Source organism: Siphateles boraxobius, unplaced genomic scaffold (assembly GCF_051911475.1).
Source record: "Siphateles boraxobius isolate OS27281-9 unplaced genomic scaffold, OSU_SipBor_1 25, whole genome shotgun sequence".
In the NCBI taxonomy this organism is placed as follows: domain Eukaryota; kingdom Metazoa; phylum Chordata; class Actinopteri; order Cypriniformes; family Leuciscidae; genus Siphateles; species Siphateles boraxobius.
The window spans coordinates 3474984-3496427 of NW_027508866.1; the positions used below are offsets into that span (position 1 = coordinate 3474984).

The 21444-nt window shown below is 39.2% G+C and overlaps 2 protein-coding genes across 5 annotated transcripts in view; both read right to left on the minus strand.

The window, feature by feature from the left end:
• The window catches only part of LOC143749653 (ly6/PLAUR domain-containing protein 2-like), a 549686-nt gene that overhangs the window by 105546 nt on the left and 422696 nt on the right, over window positions 1–21444 (minus strand). The window lies entirely within an intron of this gene.
• LOC143749487 (uncharacterized) lies at window positions 15153–18034 on the minus strand. 3 transcript variants are annotated; one of them, XM_077241964.1, is made up of 9 exons: window positions 17988–18034; window positions 17781–17828; window positions 17321–17362; window positions 17074–17118; window positions 16766–16825; window positions 16451–16513; window positions 16203–16235; window positions 15764–15933; window positions 15153–15290 (listed from the first exon to the last, which is right to left on the minus strand). In XM_077241964.1, exons 1-9 carry the CDS (start codon window positions 17992–17994, stop codon window positions 15222–15224), a joined length of 537 nt encoding a protein of 178 aa, XP_077098079.1. In that variant the 5' UTR covers window positions 17995–18034; the 3' UTR covers window positions 15153–15221. The 3 variants fall into 3 exon arrangements, with proteins under 3 accessions (XP_077098079.1, XP_077098080.1, XP_077098081.1); XM_077241965.1 differs by lacking the exon at window positions 17781–17828; XM_077241966.1 differs by lacking the exon at window positions 16766–16825.

Consider the following 21444-nt stretch of genomic DNA (forward strand, 5'->3'; position numbering starts at 1 on the left):
TCGACGTGTGGCCCTCACCTCCAGCAATCCAAAGACCCATGAACGTTTTCGTCTCCAGGCTCTCCCAAATCGTCCACGGTTGTACTACAAATATTCAAATCAAAATGAAACAGACATGTTATTATTAAATTACTGGAAGAAAATTAATTTAAAATATTTGTATCTTGCTTGTCAACATCTTTAGGCATTCAGTGTTGTACCTTTCTTTTGTGGCAGAATTTGCTTTCATCAATTACAACAAAAGATTGTCTACCACCAATTCTCATCTTTTTTCTCTTCTTAAGTCATTGAATGGCAGTGACGCAGCAGTGGCGAAGAGTATCATACACTTTAGTTATTGATGCACTACTTCCACAAAACCCTTCCTCAATCATGTCCAGATGTCTTTTCCGGAGAACTTGAGCAAAACTGAAATTCAAAATAGTGTTAATCCACACGCGAGATACTCAAAAAATAAAACAATGCAACATTATATAATGTATCCAGTGATTCTTGAATTAAAAATAATATTTAATGAATATGTCATATGTCAGAAGGTTGTGAGAAAAACTGAGCTAAAAATATAAAATTCTCCAAAGGTAAAAATATACCTATTGTTTCACATAAAAATGCTAAAATAATGCATTTAAGCTAATTTATTCAACAACAAAAAAACTGACTTGTGCATTATCTTGAGCCAGGTTGAAAGATCCATGTGTGAACCCTGAAAGACTGAATCCTTCTTTATGGATCTTGAAATGTCCCCGTGGCAGCTTCTTCGACATCTCCTGTGGAAATTATCAGACAAAAATGTAAAAATAATACAACAATAAAAAAACATGACATTTGATATTGCACAACATTTAGATAAACGTTACCAATGATACAAAGAGTTTGTATTGTTGTATGTTTAAATCATATTACACAAGTAACCAAAATATGTACACAGTTACTTACCAAATATAACCAAGTCTTGTAGAGCCTGATTTTGCCATTCTCATGTGATGCTTACAAGCAGGGGACTTCATCTTTGGGGCAAGTAGCCTTTTTTTCTGCAACCACTTAACCAGCTTTCTTCCCCCTTTCTCCATTTTGTGGACAAATTCTGCCATCAACATGCCCATGGCTATAGAAGACAAATTTCATTTTTATAATCATCAAATATCATGTAGATCATTGCATAACTTTCAAATTTGCCGGTTTCAAAATTACACTAGGCTATCTCATTACGAATCACAATTAACCATTTTAGAATGGGGAGTGACCAACAAAACTAAATTTTGCATGTTTACTTAAATTGATAATTATAAACTTTGCTTGTTCAAACAATCAATTTAGTTTAGTTGATAAATAATAGTACATGTATAATAATATAGTCAAACAATATCAGCTAACGTTAAATTCAAATCAACTTTAAGCAAACTCGCTTACCTGAAAATGTGTCTACAAACAACGGGAGAATGACTAACGTAACAGAAAATGAAGTGCAGTCCTGGGACTAAAATCCGAAAACGGAAAAGACACAAGCCTGTAATAGAAATCGACAGAAGGTATAAGTTACACAATTATAAAACTAATATAAAACCTTTAAACTGAGGCAAACAGGAAAACGCGACAGTGGACCTAATCGGCAATCTGCAACAACAACAAAATAAATGAATTATGGGAGGGCCCTGAGACCGGCTGCCCCGATTAGTATCAATACAATACATGCCTGCCGAATTCATGCGCTTCATTTTAATATATCCTGCTCACTTTACGACTTAAAATAGTTTAGAAAATTCGAAAAATATTTGTTTCAGAATGCTGAACACATTTATAATTTATTATTAATTCAGTGCATATAGATGTCTATATTTGGATGACTTTTTTGGTTGGGATCTGCCCCTCCTGCCCATATCGAGCCAAGGCTGGATGCGATGAAGTCTCGCCAAACTTTTATTAAAAATAAAAACATTAAAAATAAAAACTTAGGCGGTTTACCCGCACACATTTATGTGGATAAGAAGCAAAAAATCCATACCAAATTGTAGCTACTTGATGGTAGTGAATGTTTGCTCGATTCACACAGCTTTGCTTCGCGACTCTGAATCGGTGAATCGTTTATTTTTGAATCGTTTCACAGCAACTTCACACGTGTGCGCGGAGCAGGACAGGATAGCAGTGGTTAAGACAGTAGGTAGTATTTTCATTACATTTATGATTTGGTTTGTTTGTGGCTTCTATCAATTTTTTATTTATTTTTTGTCAAAGATGAAACACACCAAAAGAACGATTTTAAAACCAGCCAAATACAGGACGGTGGAGGAAAACGCCGATATCGCGTGTGGGAGCATCGAGACAAGCACCGCCACCTTTTCGAAAAAATATTCGACTGGGCTTCAGTGTAAGATGAGAACTTCCCTTTATTGCTGTTTTGATAGTAATTAATTTAGCTACTAACGGTAACTCTAAGTTAACATCCGAGCTTTCTTATTATTCGATTTTATGGCGGGTAGCACCACCATTAACGTGCATTAATACCCGAGCTTTGTGAACAGCTAACACGCATATGGCTAACACATATAAGCTTAGTTATTACACAATTTCGTCTCCTTTCTGCTTGGGCTGTTTTTATTTTTACAAGTGTAAATAAAATTATGTATTCATGATACAATGCAAGCTTACTTTAGGGATGGGCGATAAATCGCACGATATTGTTATGCGCATCTCATCAGTAAAGCCGGTTCCTTGATTAGTAGTTCGCCTTCACCTGCTTTCAGATGGAAGATATGATGCAGATATGAGTGTTAAATTAACAGTCAAGAGTGTTAAAGTTAATGAGATAATTAAGTGATTAATTTAGTGATGATTGAGCATTATTGAAGATACCTGATGTTAACAAGCAGAATCACTGAAGGAGAAAATCACAAATTGTAAGCCAGCGTTATGGCGATCAGCTTTAGTTGGACTCTTGACCCTACTTTCATCTTTAACTTTAGTTTGTCTGCTGTTGTTCTCTCCTTCTTTAGATGCTCAATCATCACTCAATTAATCACTTAATTATCTCATAACTTTAACACTCTTGAGTGTGGACTCATATACACTCCCAGGAGTGTTAATTTAACACTGGAGTTTTTGCTGTGTACAAAGAGCCGTAGTTAACTGACAAACTGAGCCATATCGCATTAAATATCGCTGTCGCTCAGCTTGTCAGTTAACTACGGCTCTTTGTAGTAAATGCCGCTCCATCTGAAAGCAGGTGAAGGCGATTTACTACTAATCAAGGAACCGGCTTTACTGACGAGATGCGCATAACAATATTGTGCGATTTATCGCCCAGCCCTATTACTTTATATATTATTGTGCCATTCATTTGTAAGACAAATTTATTTTTGACAAACTAACGTTAAGTACAATAAAATTGCTCTAATGTAAGTGGCTCAATTGACCCTTCGCTTGGAGCTTGATTGACAGGTGATCTGACCAATCATACTTCGCCATCCGCCATTTTGTCCGACAAAGCAGTCAGGAGATTAACATGGGAGGATTTGAACTTGAAAAACGGAGTGTACTGACGCCTTTCCGCAGTTAAAACAACATTCCTTCTTATGTTCATTCATGTTTATTTGATGCTATAAATGAACTAGAAGGAATCATCTATCGGTTCACGAGCAGCGCTTTAACTGATGCTCTACAGCGATCTTTCACGACACATTAAAGAGCCACCAAACGGTATTTGTTGTTTAAATTTCTTTTAAAAAAATGACCAAATTTGAAAGGTGAGACTTTGTTTCATATGTTTAATATCAAAAGTAACCTGGTCTGTCCTGTCTGTCAGCGTGTTGTCAGTCTCCTCTCTGCTCCGCGATGTATTTTTCACTGCGTGAGAACATGGTGTGTGCGTGAGAGCGGCGTAGCTTGTCGGACATAGCGACAGTAACTAAGGAGGGCGGGTCTTTTGGTCAATTATGTTTGGACATATTAACAATTAAGTGTGTTAATGAAAATTTACATTACCAGAGATGATTATTTCTTAGATTTTATGTTGTGAAGAATGAGAAAGTCAAATAATGGGTCTTTGAGAAGAGGCATTGAAAGAGACTAAAACCTCTTCTTTCTTTTCTTTTTTTAAAGCTAAGATTTCTACTCTAAAAGCAGAGATCTCCTTGCTTAAAGATGAGTGCATTTTCTTGAGCAAGGGGATTGAAAAGATGAAGTCTGTCGTCCCAACTGTAGTGTCTCAAGTCCATACTGACCCGACAGTGCCAGGTTCTTCAGGTGTGTGTTTCATGCTTCATTGTTATTGGTTTCTGTCAGAAGAACTATGTTTGCTTTGGAGTAAACAAATTAATAAGGAGTAGGTAATTATCATAATTTTACACCAGGACTGCAGTGTCACAGTGTTGGGTTTGTGTTCCCCAGGTGTCCACTAGATGTCCTCCTTCCCCACGGTGTCATCCACTTTATGAACTGCATTCCCCACAATCCTTGTCTGTACCCATCACTGCATCATTGCACTCAGCTGTTCCCCATCATCATTGCACTCAGCTGTTCCCCATTATCATTGTTAGTTCTGTGTTATATATACCCTGCCTATTTAGTGTTTGTTACGGAGTCCTTGTTTTTCGTCACCCCGCTTCTGAGTTCTGCCTTCTTGCCCGTTTGGATTGTTCTTGTTTATTTTGGATTGCTACTTTGGTTTTGACCCCTGCCTGGACTGGATGTATGATTACGGATTTCCCCAATAAATTCTTACCTGCAATTGGATCTCTCTGTTTCCCGTGTGTGGATCGTGACAGAAGGACTCCGTCATGTCTAGATCCAGCTGTAAGAATTTTCGTGGCTCTTCCCCAGCCATCGAGAGGGGGAATTCTAAGACCGAAGAGGTGCCTCCGCGGATGAACATTTTTCAATGTTTTGCGCTATGGGCCCGTCAAACGGAGGAGATCATGGCGGCCAAATCCCCCGAGTCTCCTTCCATCAGGATTGAACAATCGTTTGAGGGAACCCGCCTGGCTAGGTTTTTTGGAACCCGTGGAGGTCGCAGGAGAGGAGGTGCTAGAGGTGAGCGCCGGCACCACTCTCCTCTTCGGTCCTTCCTCGACCCTGGGCTGGTGATGTCCAACCCAGAGTTCCATCCACCGCTGGTTCCGTCCAGCCCCGAGCCCTCACCGCTGGCGCCGTCCAGCCCCGAGCCCTCACCGCCGACGCTGTCCAGCCCAGAGCCCTCACCGCTGGCGCCGTCCAACCCAGTGCCCTCTCGCTCTCATGGACGGAGGAGGAGAAAGAGACACAGTCCATCTGCCCAGCCAGAGACCGCTCACGTCACGTCTGCTGATCCAGAGACCGCTCACGTCACGTCTGCGGATCCAGAGACTGTTCACGTTCCGTCTGCCCAGTCAGAGACTGTTCACGTTCCGTCTGCCCAGTGAGAGACTGTTCACGTCACGTCTGCCCAGCGAGAGACTGTTCACGTCACGCCTGCCCAGCGAGAGACTGTTCACGTCACGTCTGCCCAGCGAGAGACTGTTCACGTCACGTCTGCCCAGCGAGAGACTGTTCACGTCACGTCTGCCCAGCGAGAGACTGTTCACGTCACGTCTGCCCAGCGAGAGACTGTTCACGTCACGTCTGCCCAGCGAGAGACTGTTCACGTCACGTCTGCCCAGCGAGAGACTGTTCACGGTCCGTCCGCCTTCCTGGACCTGGACTATCTGGAGCGTCTGGCTCGGATCCTGAACATGCCCGTGTCTACTGTTCCAGAGCCAGAACCAGTGTCTGCTGTTCCAGAGCCGGAGCCGGAGGCAGAGCCAATGGCCGTTCCAGAGCCGGAGGCAGAGCCAGTGCCCGTTCCAGAGCCGGAGGCAGAGCCAATGCCTGTTCCAGAGCCGGAAGCAGAGCCAGTACCCGTTCCAGAGCCGGAGGCAGAGCCAGTGCCGTCTGCCTTCTTGGATCTGGACTATCTGGAGCGTCTGGTTCGGATCCTGGACATGCCCATGTCTGCTGTTCCAGAGCCGGAGGCAGAGCCAGTGCCTGTTCCAGACCCGGAGGCAGAGCCAAGGCCTGTTCCAGAGCTGGAGCCAATGTCTGTTCCAGAGCCTGCGCCTGTTCCAGCGCCAGAGCCAGTGTTTGTTTCTGTGTTTGTCTCTGTCCTTGTGACCATTTCTGTTCTAGTGACTGTTCCTGAGCTGGTGTTTGCAGTTCCTGAGCCGGTGGCTGCTGCTCCAGAGGCAGAGCCAGTGCCTGTTCCAGAGCCGGAGACAGAGCCAGTGCCTGTTCCAGAGCCAGTGTCTGTTCCAGAGCCGGAGGCAGAGCCAGTGTCTGTTCCAGAGCTGGAGGCAGAGCCAATGCCTGTTCAAGAGCCGGAGGCAGAGCCATTGCCCGTTCCAGAGCCGGAGGCAGAGCCAATGCCTGTTCCAGAGCCGGAGGCAGAGCCAATGCCTGTTCCAGAGCCGGAGGCAGAGCCAATGCCTGTTCCAGAGCCGGAGGCAGAGCCAATGCCATTTCCAGAGCCGGATGCAGAGCCAGTGCCTGTTCCAGAGCTGGAGCCAATGTCTGTTCCAAAGCCAGTGCCTGTTCCAGTGCATGAGCCGGTGTCTGTTCATGAGCCGGTGTCTGTTGCTGTTCCTGTGCCATGGTCGCCCTCGCCCTGGTCGTCACCGCCCTGGCCGCCCGAGGGGTCTTCACCGCCATGGCCGTCCGAGGGGTCTTCACCGCCATGGCCGTCCGAGGGGTCTTCACCGCCCTGGCCGCCCGAGGAGTCTTCACCGCCCTGGCCGCCCGAGGGATCTTCACCGCCCTGGCCGCCCGAAGGGTCGTCTGCTTCGCACTGGCCGCCCGATGGGTCGTCTGCTTCGCCCTGGCCGCCAGATGGACTGTCTGCTTCGCCCTGGCCGCCCGATGGACTGTCTGCTTCGCCCTGGCCGCCCGATGGACTGTCTGCTTCGCCCTGGCCGCCCGATGGACTGTTTGCTTCGCCCTGGCCGCCCGATGGGTCGTCTGCTTCGCCCTGGCCGCCCGATGGACTGTCTGCTTCGCCCTGGCCCCCGGCTAAACCATCACCCCCTGTTTCTGTTCCCTTTCATGGACCTGGCCCCCCATCCCTCCCCCTGATCCTCCACCATTCCACCTCCCTCCTGAACTCTTGTGTTGTGTGTTTTGTCTTGGAGCGCCTGGTAGCCGCTCCGTAGAGGGGGGGTTATGTCACAGTGTTGGGTTTGTGTTCCCCAGGTGTCCACTAGATGTCCTCCTTCCCCACGGTGTCATCCACTTTATGAACTGCATTCCCCACAATCCTTGTCTGTACCCATCACTGCATCATTGCACTCAGCTGTTCCCCATCATCATTGCACTCAGCTGTTCCCCATTATCATTGTTAGTTCTGTGTTATATATACCCTGCCTGTTTAGTGTTTGTTACGGAGTCCTTGTTTTTCGTCACCCCGCTTCTGAGTTCTGCCTTCTTGCCCGTTTGGATTGTTCTTGTTTATTTTGGTTTGCTACTTTGGTTTTGACCCCTGCCTGGACTTGATGTATGATTACGGATTTCCCCAATAAATTCTTACCTGCAATTGGATCTCTCTGTTTCCCGTGTGTGAATCGTGACATGCAGTTGAAAAGCCGTTATCTACATCTTCCTTGAGAAATAGACATGTTATGATGATTTAGCCTCTAAACTCAAGCTGAACCCAGTGAACAGGATTTGGGGATGAATCAATCCTCTTTTCTACAAACATTGAAAGAGATAAATAAATTGGTAAACAATGGTACCTGCACTTAACAAAGATGGTGAAAGTTGTTCATCAAAAATTTTGGAATATAAAAACATTAAAAATGCAGGTTGAAAAAAGTATGAAAAACAGACTAAGATATTTTTTATTAAACTAACAAAAGTTTCTTAATTTTACTTACTATATATAACTATAAAACATGCCAAAAATCAAAAAAAGTATTAGCCTCGTAGTATGGCCCACTAATACTGATGTAGGTGATTTGTAGTTGAAACAAAAAAAAAAGTATAGTGTTAATTCTTTCTCAACAGTTTTTAATGACTATACCTGTATTTCGATGTCCACTAAATTTAAGCATATTTAATGAAATGCTGTTAAACTTCACAATTCAAACTCAGCTTTTTCATTTATAACCTTTGATGTAGTGTGTTATATAGCTGTTTGTAAATGTAATGTTATGTACTTTGACCGGCCCTCAAACAATGGTAAAACCAACGGCGTCATTACTGAGCTGAAATTCAGATATGGTCGACGTTTCTGTAAGCAGTAGACCTATCACAACAGATAGGGACATCTGACTAATCAGATGGACAAGGGTTTTGGAAAGGGAAGGGCTTACAGTGAACAGATCCTTGAACCAAAATTTTGTGACAACGTGAGAACAGAGGTGGTGCATACTGTGTATTATTAGAAAATAAAGTTGTTTTTAAACCTTGGATGCATATAAACCTACTATATTAGACCTCTAAAACAAAATTAGCCACTTTTAATATAGCAGAATATGGGCAATTTAAAATATTTCAGCGGCACTACAAATATTTTTGCTATATTACAATCTCCAATATGATATGAATACGATGATAGGTTTGTTCCATCATAATTACTTATAACAACATGAGGAATTATTTATAGATCAGTGTCTCAAGCTTCACACTAATAAAGCAATTTTCAGTGATTACAATGACCTAAACGTTTCAGTGCAGATGGACTGCTTGATAACATCACAATTGTCCTTGGGTAACTAATAGGCTATTATCCAACCACAATTTGTATCTTTTTATCCAATAGTTAAATGTGATTGCATATGCGCTTTAATATGGACTGAGAGTCAGCTTCATCAGGGTCAACAGCACAAACTCTGGTTCTGTTTGTACTGAACACTTCTGTCAAATAATGCAAGAAACATATTTTCTATTAATGCCACTTAAAGTAATAGTTTGCTAAAGAGTGTGTTTTTTATATATATAATGCAGAACAGCAAGACGCGTGGGATTCCACCAGCTCCTCAGCGTCAGATTCCTCAGTGAAAGGGAAGAAAAAGAAGAGGAACAAAATGAAGAAGCCAAGGAAGAGCTACAAAAAAAGGGGGAAAAAATAATGTTATAATTTATCATGTCTATATCATTTAAAATGAAAAGTTCACAATCTGTTTTGAAGTAAGTTGTTTGTAAAATAAAGTTTATGACATAAAGGATATTATATATTTTGTATATATATTTATTGCACCTACTGTACCCTACAACTACGTGAAACAAGGGGGTAACATGTGCCACTTTAATTTACAGCCCGCAGATGTTGTACTTACTCTAACTACGTGTAACAAGGGGGTAACATGTGCCACTTTAATTTACAGCCCGCAGATGTTGTACTTACTCTGTAACTACGTGAAACAAGGGGGTAACATGTGCCACTTAATTTACAGCCCGCAGATGTTGTACTTACTCTGTAACTACGTGAAACAAGGGGGTAACATGTGCCACTTTAATTTACAGCCCGCAGATGTTGTACTTACTCTGTAACTAAGTGTAACAAGGGGGTAACATGTGCCACTTTAATTTACAGCCCGCAGATGTTGTACTTACTCTGTAGCTACGTGAAACAAGGGGGTAACATGTGCCACTTTAATTTACAGCCCGCAGATGTTGTACTTACTCTGTAGCTACGTGAAACAAGGGGGTAACATGTGCCACTTTAATTTACAGCCCGCAGATGTTGTACTTACTCTGTAGCTACGTGAAACAAGGGGGTAACATGTGCCACTTTAATTAACAGCCCGCAGATGTTGTACTTACTCTGTAGCTACGTGAAACAAGGGGGTAACATGTGCCACTTTAATTAACAGCCCGCAGATGTTGTACTTACTCTGTAACTACGTGTAACAAGGGGGTAACATGTGCCACTTTAATTTACAGCCCGCAGATGTTGTACTTACTCTGTAACTACGTGAAACAAGGGGGTAACATGTGCCACTTTAATTAACAGCCCGCACATGTTGTACTTACTCTGTAACTACGTGTAACAAGGGGGTAACATGTGCCACTTTAATTAACAGCCCGCAGATGTTGTACTTACTCTGTAACTACGTGAAACAAGGGGGTAACATGTGCCACTTTAATTTACGGCCCGCAGATGTTGTACTTACTCTGTAACTACGTGAAACAAGGGGGTAACATGTGCCACTTTAATTAACAGCCCGCACATGTTGTACTTACTCTGTAACTACGTTAAACAAGGGGGTAACATGTGCCACTTTAATTTACAGCCCGCAGATGTTGTACTTACTCTGTAACTACGTGAAACAAGGGGGTAACATGTGCCACTTTAATTTACGGCCCACAGATGTTGTACTTACTCTGTAACTACGTGTAACAAGGGGGTAACATGTGCCACTTTAATTTATAGGTACGTGAAACAAGGGGGTAACAAGTTTGACTTGCACAGTAACAACACTAAACAATGGTATATTTACACAGTAACTATGTACAGAAAATAGTTCAAATTGTGCTTGCCTTGTTTTCACTATTATAGTTGCCTTGCCAATTTTTTATTTTGCTTGATGACCCAACAAAATCCTGTAGCCTACTCTTTTTCATTCTTAAGGTAAGTAGCCTATGTTGAAAATTCTAAATAAAACCATTACAACAACTCAATTACTCTTTCCGCTGAATTTCAAGTTTTGTAGTTTAGTAATCTCCATCATGCATGATGATAGAATATGTGTCCCATGGTTAAAAAAATACCCAGGCCTATAAATATATTTTAATACCTATGTATTATTCCAAAAAGGTATGTGGTGTATGATTATGATTGAATGATGTATAGCACATTTACTATGAACTGCTGAACACCCAGCGCACTTTACAACCATGTCAGAGGTATCTCCTGAATCACCACAGTTTGCAGAATCCACTTGGATGATGTGACGGCAGCCACGGTACAACGACGCCAGTGCGATCACCACACACCAGCTCGCCTATATGTGGAGAGGAGTGTGATCGAGCCAATTCAGTGAATGTGTGTGTCCTCGCTAAATTGCTCTCAACATAAGATTGTTGTTTTGCATGTAGCTAGGGCCATATCACATAATATTTGAATAGTTTGCTCGAAGTTATCAATTACTTACTGTATAAATTATTTGTAATTTTCCACGTTTTTTTAGCATAGTAGGTCATACATACCATTTAGTATTAAAATAGTTAGCCCTTAGTTATAAAATACTTACTGCATATACCATTTGTATTTTTCCTGGTTATTACCCCTTTATTCCACAAATATTATGAATTGTTCCCTTATAATTACACGTACGTACTTTATAGGTACTCTATAATTACCAAAAGGTACGCTGTAAATTCGGTGTACTTACGCAGTACTTTCCGGGCTGTAATCTAAAGCGTTACCGTTTTGATCATATTTACCAGGGGTGCCATTAATTCTGACCATGACTGTATATGATTTGACCGAAGTGGAAAAACTACTAGAAATTTGTCTCATTGAAAAGTGTAAGATAATTCAGGTTATTCTTTTAATCAACTGGCAGTCCAAAAATAATTACTGAGCATATGCAAGACTGTTTTAAAAGAACAGTGTAGCTTTGTATACTCTGACACATGCTTCTTACAGGATGTGGTTTGACAATAAGAGATGTATACGAGCGTAAGATCACTGAGACCAGTGAGAAATGTAACACTCTCAAGAAAAGGTGCAAAAGCTGTCACTGGGGCAGTACTTTTTCAAAAGGTACACTTTTGTATGTTTCATGTAATATACACTTTAGGTACCAAAATGTAGTTTCAGGGCACCAGTATGCACTCTTTATGTGACAGCTTTTTGTACATTTCTTTCTGAGAGTGTACCTGTACAGTAGTTAAACCCCTCTTCAAAAGGTAATGAAGTATTTTAGTAAAGAATATTACAGGAAAGTGTTTTTGCAAAGCTGAGAATGTGTTGAGAGTATTTGATCAAAATGTGACAAGAAACCATTTACATTGGCTACTACGATCTTCCTAGACTTACAATGCTATTGGGAACAGCGGTCCAGATTAGTTTTGGTCTTATGGGGCTTCAGCAGTTTGTCAGCAAACATTCTCCCACGCTGACATTCAAAAATCATGTTTCTGCTTTTTGTCATATTAGGTTACGTAAGATACGTTCAGATGAAACTAAAGTTTATGTTCGCTTATAATCATTAACCTTAACATCCCCACTGCAGTAAAAAATGTTAAGAACTACCATTTTAATAACATTGTACAGAGATCCTTTAATATTTTTCTTTCACACTAACAGGGATTAAAGTGAAAAAAATTCTTCTGACTGAATTTTCTTTCAGGCCAAGTCATATTCCTTTAACTTTATTTAAATAGTCGAGACCAATAGCGTTTTAAGGGGAGATGTTTTAAACCGCTTTAATATTGCCAGTTTGCGTATTTTAAAAGCTATTTTAATCTATGAAAAAAAATTACTTAGCTTGACAAATAATCAACCATCTACATAACTTTTCAGTGCATGTTTTTATTTATCTTATAAGATCAAACAATGCTAAACTATATTAATATATAGTTTGTTCCATGGCAAATAGTTTTGGCTGAGGGCAAAGTGAAGTTTCATAACTTTATATATTTAGGCTATTTAACTTTAACTTTGTAGCCTATTAGAGAGCTGACTAATGTTTGACTGAATTGTTTGCTTTATTTCTCATTGTATAGCTTCTTATAGCCTACCTATTAGGCTACTTATACTTTTATACTGGATATTATTGATCATTAAAACTGACATTTAACAAAAAGAGACAGGGTTGTGTAATGTTATATATTCTAAAATATATAAAATATTCTTTATATATATTTTACTATGCATTCTCTTCACTGTATGTGTACATGCATAATAAAATAAAACGATAGGCTACAACCCTGTCTCTGTTTGTTAAATGTCAGTTTTAATGATCAATAATGTTTCATATTTTTAAAATGAAAACAAACAGAAGCAGGGTTGTGTTTTATATTTGGTGTTGTTATAATGCAGTGAAGATAATCAATGTGCGTTGCCTGAAACACATTTGTGTGGCCATTAATATGTTTATGATAATATGTTCATTTATTAAAAGAGGTGTTTTATCGTTTTGTTGTTGATGAAAAGAGTTGTATTTGATAAAACTTTTATTGTTGCCTAAAATATACATAAAGAGATAACCGGAGTAGCCAGAGCGAGCTGAGTGACGTGATCAAGAACGCGCTGTTCTATTTGCAGAATAACCGGACTCGCGTCCTCTCGTCCTCGGGAGTTCATTCTCCTGAGTCGAACTTGGCAAGTCCGAAGTTTGCGTACTTGGTATTGAGAAACGGACAATATTGACCCGGGTTCTGTTTTCTATCATGCGCCGTGCACGTTTGCGATGACGTAATATGCACGCAAACGCACCAGGGTTCGATAGAATCAAGTTGAATGTGAAACCAGACCAACGCTGCGGGGGGCGCCGGGAACAAACGCGCTCGGATTCGGACCGCAGCAAACCAGCTGTAGCCTGACATGCACTTCTCCAAAACTAAGATTAATTGAGTGAACACTGAGCAGTTTTTCCGTGAGCGGGAATTTATTTTGCAGCTTCTCTTGTGTATCTATAACGGTTTTCCGTTTCGGAGTTCCCCACAGGAGTGTTAAAACCAGATAAATCGTATTTTTATTTTCAGATTGTATACGTTGTCTCCGCGGGTGTACTGCAGCAACAGAGTGGTCAGTGTAGTTCGATTCACAAATAAATGACTCTTTTGAAATGTTAGTGTATCAAATCAGACAGAGTCGCATGGAGCCGAAAGCGTAACGTTACTCCCCAGCAAGCAATTTTGCGTCTAATAGACGTCTAATAGCCGTCAAAACAGAGCCCAGACGTCTAGGCTAAAACAAGGCTAATTTTGGGCTGTCAGTGAAAATCTAATAGACGTCTAAACATAGCCCAAGAATAGACGTCTAACCATAGCCCAAGAATAGACGTCTAACCATAGCCCAAGAATAGACTAGTCATCAATTAGACGGCTATTGAACGACTACATATATACGTCTAATAGACGGTGCATATGGGTCTAGGCTAAAACAAGGCTGAATTTGGGCTGTCAGTGAAAATCTAATAGACGTCTAAACATAGCCCAAGAATAGACTAGTCATCAATTAGACGGCTATTGAACGACTACATATATACGTCTAATAGACGGTGCATATGGGTCTAGGCTAAAACAAGCCTGAATTTGGGCTGTCAGTGAAAATCTAATAGACGTCTAAACATAGCCCAAGAATAGACTAGTCATCAATTACACAGCTATTGAAGAACCATATGTAATAGACAACAAAATGAGGCTAAAGGATTATTTTACCTCAAATATAACAGATTCTCATAAATGACAATTCATCCAAAAATTAAAATATAAAGGTTTTATTTAGAAAAATAACATTAACAAATTAGACAACTTACAAAAATATCCAAATATACAAATGAGCAAATAAAATATAACAAATACAATATAAAAGATAAAAAATATGGAAAACAACAACTTAAGATAATAAAAATATAAAATAATTAAATAAAAGTAAAATAAAATACCCTTTTATTATATAAAACAAAAATTAATTGTTGTCTTTATTCCCATAACCCCCCCCCCCCCCCCCCAACCCCCCCCCCCCCCCCTGCTCTTCCTGGTGCTTGTTTAAAATGCCGGGAAATTGCATTTCTTATTTCAAATTCTGTTGCCGCTGGAAAATTGGTCATCACGACATCTGCCAAATGAGAGAAATAAAAAAATAATTGCACAAGAAAAGCATTGTTGACACAATAATTTTTAACTAATTACAGTAATTGTTAGTCATTCTCTTTTGCCTGGATGCACACTAGAGCTGGGCAATATAGAGTTAAGATACATGTATCTCGTTTCCAAAGGAAAATAAATTGAGACTATATAATTGATATCGACAATATAGACAATAATTGATATCAATATTAATTATTATATTAATAATTGACCATTTTTACCTGCATAATGGTGACGCACTCACCCTTCATGTTGAATTTTGACATGAGGGAATTTTTGAATACACTAAAACATAATACAAATTAAGGTGATTAAAAATTGCAATTAAAGACTGACATTTCAAAATGAACATTAAAAAAAGTATTTTTTTAAATCTCTGATTTGCGTTGTGACCACATGAAAGACTTATTCAGTATTGACACCAGAATGTTGGATTAATGTTGCACATTTTGTAGGCTTTACCTGTCCAGCATTCTTCTGGCACTGTCTTTGAGGTTTTTTCCTCCTATTTTGCACAATTTTGCCACCTGAACAACACATGCCAATGTCAGTACTTGGCAGGTAGCATTACAGTATATGCTTCAGTTTACAAGTATTTACCAACCTTAAAGGTTGATGCCCATTGACCTGCACGTTTTCCATCACTAACCCTATAAAACTCTCTATTTCAGCAGATTAAATTAATTATTTTAATACTGACAGTTACTTTTTATAATTGTTCATTTAAAAAAAAAAAATGTTTTATTGCCATTTTAAATCTTGTTTTTTTAACGTTTTATTACAAAAAAAATTTTTTTTGGAGTGTTTCAAACTCAATCTTAATGCACTTAATGTACAATGACAAAGATATTGGATTTTTTTGGCTCATAGTCTTTTATGCAACAAGCCATTGTTCATTCATAGATTCAATATTATAGTTCAAATATATTATAAACGTGTCAAAGATGAGCGTTTTAGTGAGGAGAAGTTGCTTTGGAGTGTTTTTTGTTTTGTTTTTTACCATTGCTGCCCGGGTATTCTCACTTTCCAAATGCCTTTCTAGGATTTGGAACTCCTCCTCAGTGGCCAAGGTAGACAGGTGGAACACAGTGTCTGGTTCCACATTTTTACCAATTCTTCTCAGTTCTTCTTTTATCTCTATAAGCTGCGTCAACACTTTTCTTTGGAATCCTACATGCAACAAAGGCATTGTGTTAATTTCAAATACCATACAAAATAACATCCCAATACTGAGGTATGACGACTCCAATACATCCATAACAAAACATTTGCATGAGAATTTGAACAAATCTCTGCCTCCTCATATATATGGGGAAAACAAGGAGAAGAACTGTGGCCAGCTATCAACCAAGGTAAAGGATAAAGTAGAGAATCTTTATTTACATGAGGATTAAGGAAAATATAGCAAAATATTCTAGTGACAATCAATTGATACTTACTTTTGTCTGTCATTGGGAACTTGTCTTGCTTGTCTGTAAAAAAAGGAAGCAAACACATGTAATCGATATGCAATTAAAAAAAAAAATCATGATTCTCCTAATTAAATGGTAGAAAGTAGTCACGCTACCCTCTACATTTTCAAACATCGACACATTAAAAGTAATATGTTAATTACGTTATTTTAACTGATGCTCCTTGTCTGAGCTGGACGGGCATAAAGTCTGCTAATAAGTATGTCCATACTAACCTTGGGTATTTCTGCCTTGAGGAGTCCTGGGAGTCCTGGCTGATTGGCGCTCAGTCCTGGTAACTGTAATAAAGTATCCATATATTATTATTTGGAATATTCCCAACAGTATTTGACAACTTTGGCAAAACATGTCCATACTAACCTTGGGTATTTCTGCCTTGAGGAGTCTTGGGAGTCCTGGCTGATTGGCGCTCAGTCCTGGAAGCTGTAATGACATTAAAAAAATATTACTACTGTACTATTTCACCATCCAAAAAACAAAAATCTCTGTCATGCTTTATCCTGACTCATCTGTTTTGTTTTTTCCATTACCTGGGGTTGAGGTGCATTTAGGTAATTCTAAAAAACGACCCCTGAATGCCTGCTTTGTCCCTGATGAAAGCATAGTTGGATTAGAAATACATAAAGATCAGTAACGTCTGTTATCTTATTGCATTCACCTAAGAAAAAATAAATCACCTATGTTTTTGTGAATTAAAGAGTAGAGAAGTCATTAATTCAAAAATACAGAGATCTATTTTTTTTAAGTAATGAATTCTTATTAATTTCTCAAGTAAATGCAATTTTTCTCTGCAGGATTTTTAGAGTCAACAAATAACAATAATCAAATCACATCTTACTTTTGGGCGTATCAATTCTTGTGGAGTCCAGAGACCATGGAGTGCCTTTATAGTCATGGAAAGCAACATGTATTAAAATTAAAAACAGCAATGAATGAAATATAAGTATGCAACTTAGGGCTATTCTGAAGGTGTCTGATGTCTTGAACTGGTATTCAGTTATCTTGTTTGTACACTACAATCATAACTACTTATACTTCCTTGAAATGATTGAAGTATCATTATTAAATTGGAATATTGTTTTTACTTTGTTCAAGAATTGGAGATAGGAGTTGTGGTGTTTGAGAACCTAAAAAAAAAGAAAAAAAAGAAAAGAAAAGTTATTCAAATAAATGGCTTCATTGAATTGTTTTACTCCTAACGGAGAACATTTGACTTCATATACAGTGCTCTGTCACCTTCTATTAATTTCTCCATTCATCCAATCGAGTGTAAATTATCTCCACGGTTCATTTAAAAACGGTATTGCTAATACATTTTTTTCAGAACATGTATGTCTTGGGTTTATTGTAAGAAACACAGTCAGAAGTTATTGGTGAGTGGTCAATGCTTGTTTTGAAATATAATTAAGACTTCATATTTGATTATTTAAGAAATTTGTAGAAGGCAGCTGAGTGCAGCATACAAAGTTAAATGTGCACTGATAATACAGCACAACATCATATAATAAACTGAATTTACAGTTAGGTCTACAATACATATCCTACTTGTTTGTGTAGACATTTCGGGGTCATCCAATGGACTTATCTGATTACCTAGTGACAGATTTCAATAAATAATTGTTTTCACTACTACACTATGTACACAAGGTTACACTTTGAATAATATGCAAGCAAGTTTAAACTTTAAATCAATGTGCTAGACATGAAAATGTGAAAACATTATGTATTTATATTTGCAACAAGTATACTTACAAGGCATTGCGGTAGGTGGTGTTGCAAAAAGGTCCTCAGAAAAGTTTTCTACCGGAACTAGCAAAATAAATAAGAAAAATCATCATAAAAGTTTTTAAAGCAAAGTGCTTTACACAGAATGCCTGTCATTCACCCACTCGCTATAACAGGAGTTACGTTTTTGGTTTGTATTGCTCAAGGACATACACATTTTACCATTAGAAGGCAAGTGATTGAAGCAGCAATGCGGTGTGCTTTTATTATTGCAAAAACAAATTAATGAAATGGCCAATATACATAACGACTTCGATTACAATTATGATTAATGACCTCACCCATTTTTGAATGGACCCTCTTCATCAGCTTGCTCCCATTGTTATTTTTTTTTCTAAAAAGAATAGTATTGGCATCAATAATTATTTTTAACTTTCAAAAGATATATAACCAATTTTGAAAAACAAGTTAATTAAAAATAAGTAATGTGGACATGGCCAAAATAATTATTATACTATAATGTTGTGTTGCGTACCTGAGGCAGTGTCAGCTTTGGAGGCCGTACCATATTTTTTGGGTGGCACAGGGAAAGTACAAACTATAACATTAAAGGAATATATTAAAATAATGTAAATGTGATGTAAACACTGATGTTATTATCCAAAATATAGCATTTCCTAAAGCAATCATATACTAAGCAAAAGCATTCAATGTAAGAGCCACAGCAGTCTGACTGACAGCACAGAACATGGACTGTTACTGCTCCTGAAATGTTCACATGCCACCCGATGATCTTTAATATAACAAATGAGGTGATTGAAATAGCATATAAAGGCATACTATGTTGTTATACATTACATATTTAATCATCTGAAAAGTATTTAAAAAAAATAATAATTAAAACCACAACTACCTCTGCGGTTCTGTGGTGGTGATGATGGCATCAAGGACTCCGATAAGCTAATATCTAAACAAAATTTCAACATGGCCATGGTATTATCAAATCAATTCTGAGATTTTGACCTGCATCAACAATGACCTGTAGTCTGTATAACTTTTTTTTTTTGGTGGACGCCTCAGTCCTTGAGACATAATGGCCTGTGAATTGAAAAAATGTAAAGATTTGTTACTAACCTTAATCAAATACAAGAATGATGAAACTAGATATTTTAGATTAATCGGGCATACGAGTCGGTATATTAATTGACGGCGGCCATATTCTCACCCAGAAAAGTTAACTGACAAGACAGGACCGTTTCAGTTCATCTTAAAGACATGCAGGAGAGGGAATATGGCAAATCCCTGTGCATGTGGTAAACACACGGCCTTCTTATGCAGATCCTTTGCCTCCAAAAGCTTCCTCTTTGCTCTGCTAAGGTCATTGTCTATCACATATATGATGTTAATCAGCTTTGACTCACAAGGTAGATCAAACAGCTGCTTTGTGACCTTTGGGTCGATAACATCCACAACCAATGTTCCATCTTGACGCTTTTCCATCACAAAAACAATTTCCTCAGTCTTCAACAGGAAGCAGTGATTTGGTGCCTTGGCCGATATGGAGTACGGTTTGCGCCTTGAATGCTTCATGTGTTCCTGTGTATTTGCCTTTTCAGACAATCTTTTAAAGACCTGGGCGACTGGATTTTTGCTATTTCTAACCATTTTTTTTATGGACTGCAGGTGGTTCTCAAACGGAAAGCAGGACAACTCATTCAATGAGCACTTGTAGTTAAAAACATCATCAGCAATGTGTTTGATGGAGTGGATGTTGTATGTTGGGAAAGTTTCCCCATAGAGTTCAGAACAGGTATTCACAAAGTGTTCCAGCAGGTTTTGGGCATATCCCAGGTAGTGTCCTCTTCTGGCATCATCATCATCCAAGAGAATAGACATACCAATTGTCAATGACAGGAAGTGATGATAATGGTCCTGAGACAGAACATCCTGCAACATAAGTGGTCCTGTGTACAGCAGAAATTGCCGTAGTTCAGTTGCTTTCCAGCGATCAAGTTCGGTCAGAGATCTTGGCTGCCTGGCAAACTCTGCAGGCATTGCACCTTTCAGTTGTACCAACTTATTGCTGATTTTTTCAATTTGTCCTTTTTGCAACCTGCAAATAACTGGTCCTCGCAACAAAAAGGTAAGTAATCTTTTCACAGCTCCTAGAAAAATGAGGTGCATGTGGTCAAGAGGAAATTGTGTGACACATTTGATTCCCATTTGTGCTAGAGGAGTAAGTTCCTTCTGATGGTTTGGATACTGCAACTGACTGAATTTGTCATCAGTGAGTTTCTCACAAGACACTGTATTTAAGTGGACAACCCTTCCCTCAACTGATGTGGCCACTGACAGACAACGCTCGCATCCATGCAAGGCATTATGGCTTTTGATGCACTTTAGAAATGCTCTTGCTGGAGCATCACATACGAATGTTCGCAGAGTTACTTTGTGAACTGTGGTTTTGTGTGGGACACCATTTTGCATAAGCACCTGCAATTCTGCTATTAAATCACGAAGATAGTCATGAACAGGCTCGGGCTTGCTATTGCCATAATAAAGAGCAACCAGAAATGGCTCAAAATTAGAAAATTTTGCTAGAATAGGCCAAAAATGTGTTCTACTGGACTTGAATATTGGCAGACCATCTATATTGATAGTAAAGTCTACAGTGCCTGTAAACCATGTGTTTTGGGAAAGGAACTGGAGAATACCCGGCTCTAAGCCATGGTATGTGTACTGTCCACCACATACATTCTTAATTTCAATTCCAGAAGGGGTTTGTAGCAGTGTTCTGCTGTCTTTTGGAAGTGTATTTCCATGTCTTCTCAAGATTCCAAGCAGTTTATTTAGCGCAGCATGTGTCTGACTTGTTGTTGTTGCCCATTCAGCCAAATCGTTGTGTAATGATGGTGTGTCATCGGAATCAGAATAATCAAGCTCTGTATTAGAGTCACTGGAATCGGCAGTTTCCTTGTATCCATAGTCTAAATTTGATAGACCCTCTTCAGCATCTACAATCAAAGACAAATGTCCTTGTGTGGATGTACCCTCCCCAGATACATCTCCTTGCATTGATGTACCCTCCCCAGATACATCTCCTTGCATTGATGTACCCTCCCCAGATACATCTCCTTGCATTGATGTACCCTCCCCAGATACATCTCCTTGCATTGATGTACCCTCCCCAGATACATCTCCTTGCATTGATGTACCCTCCCCAGATACATCTCCTTGTAAATTTACATCCAAATCTAGATATTCATCCAAGCTGCTACTTGATGCAGCGAGAGCATTAACTCGTTCTCTCAATCGACGCCATTCTCTTTGGTATTTGGGATCCATAACTGTTGAATATGACAATAAAAGTAACAATATAATTGACTATGTAACAGTGTCATCCAAAGACATGTCTGACTACTATCATAATATGATTTGAAACTGAAATATACATTATATTTATAATTATCATTCTAATGAAGGT

Excerpts from the sequence above, each read along its gene's own strand:
- LOC143749487 (XM_077241964.1), bottom strand. Across the intron at positions 17,363-17,780 it reads CGAAATGTCTACACAAACAA|GTTCTCAAACACCACAACTC; the intron begins GTAGGATATGTA and ends CTTTTTTTTTAG. Across the intron at positions 17,119-17,320 it reads ATCTCCAATTCTTGAACAAA|GCACTCCATGGTCTCTGGAC; the intron begins GTAAAAACAATA and ends ATGACTATAAAG.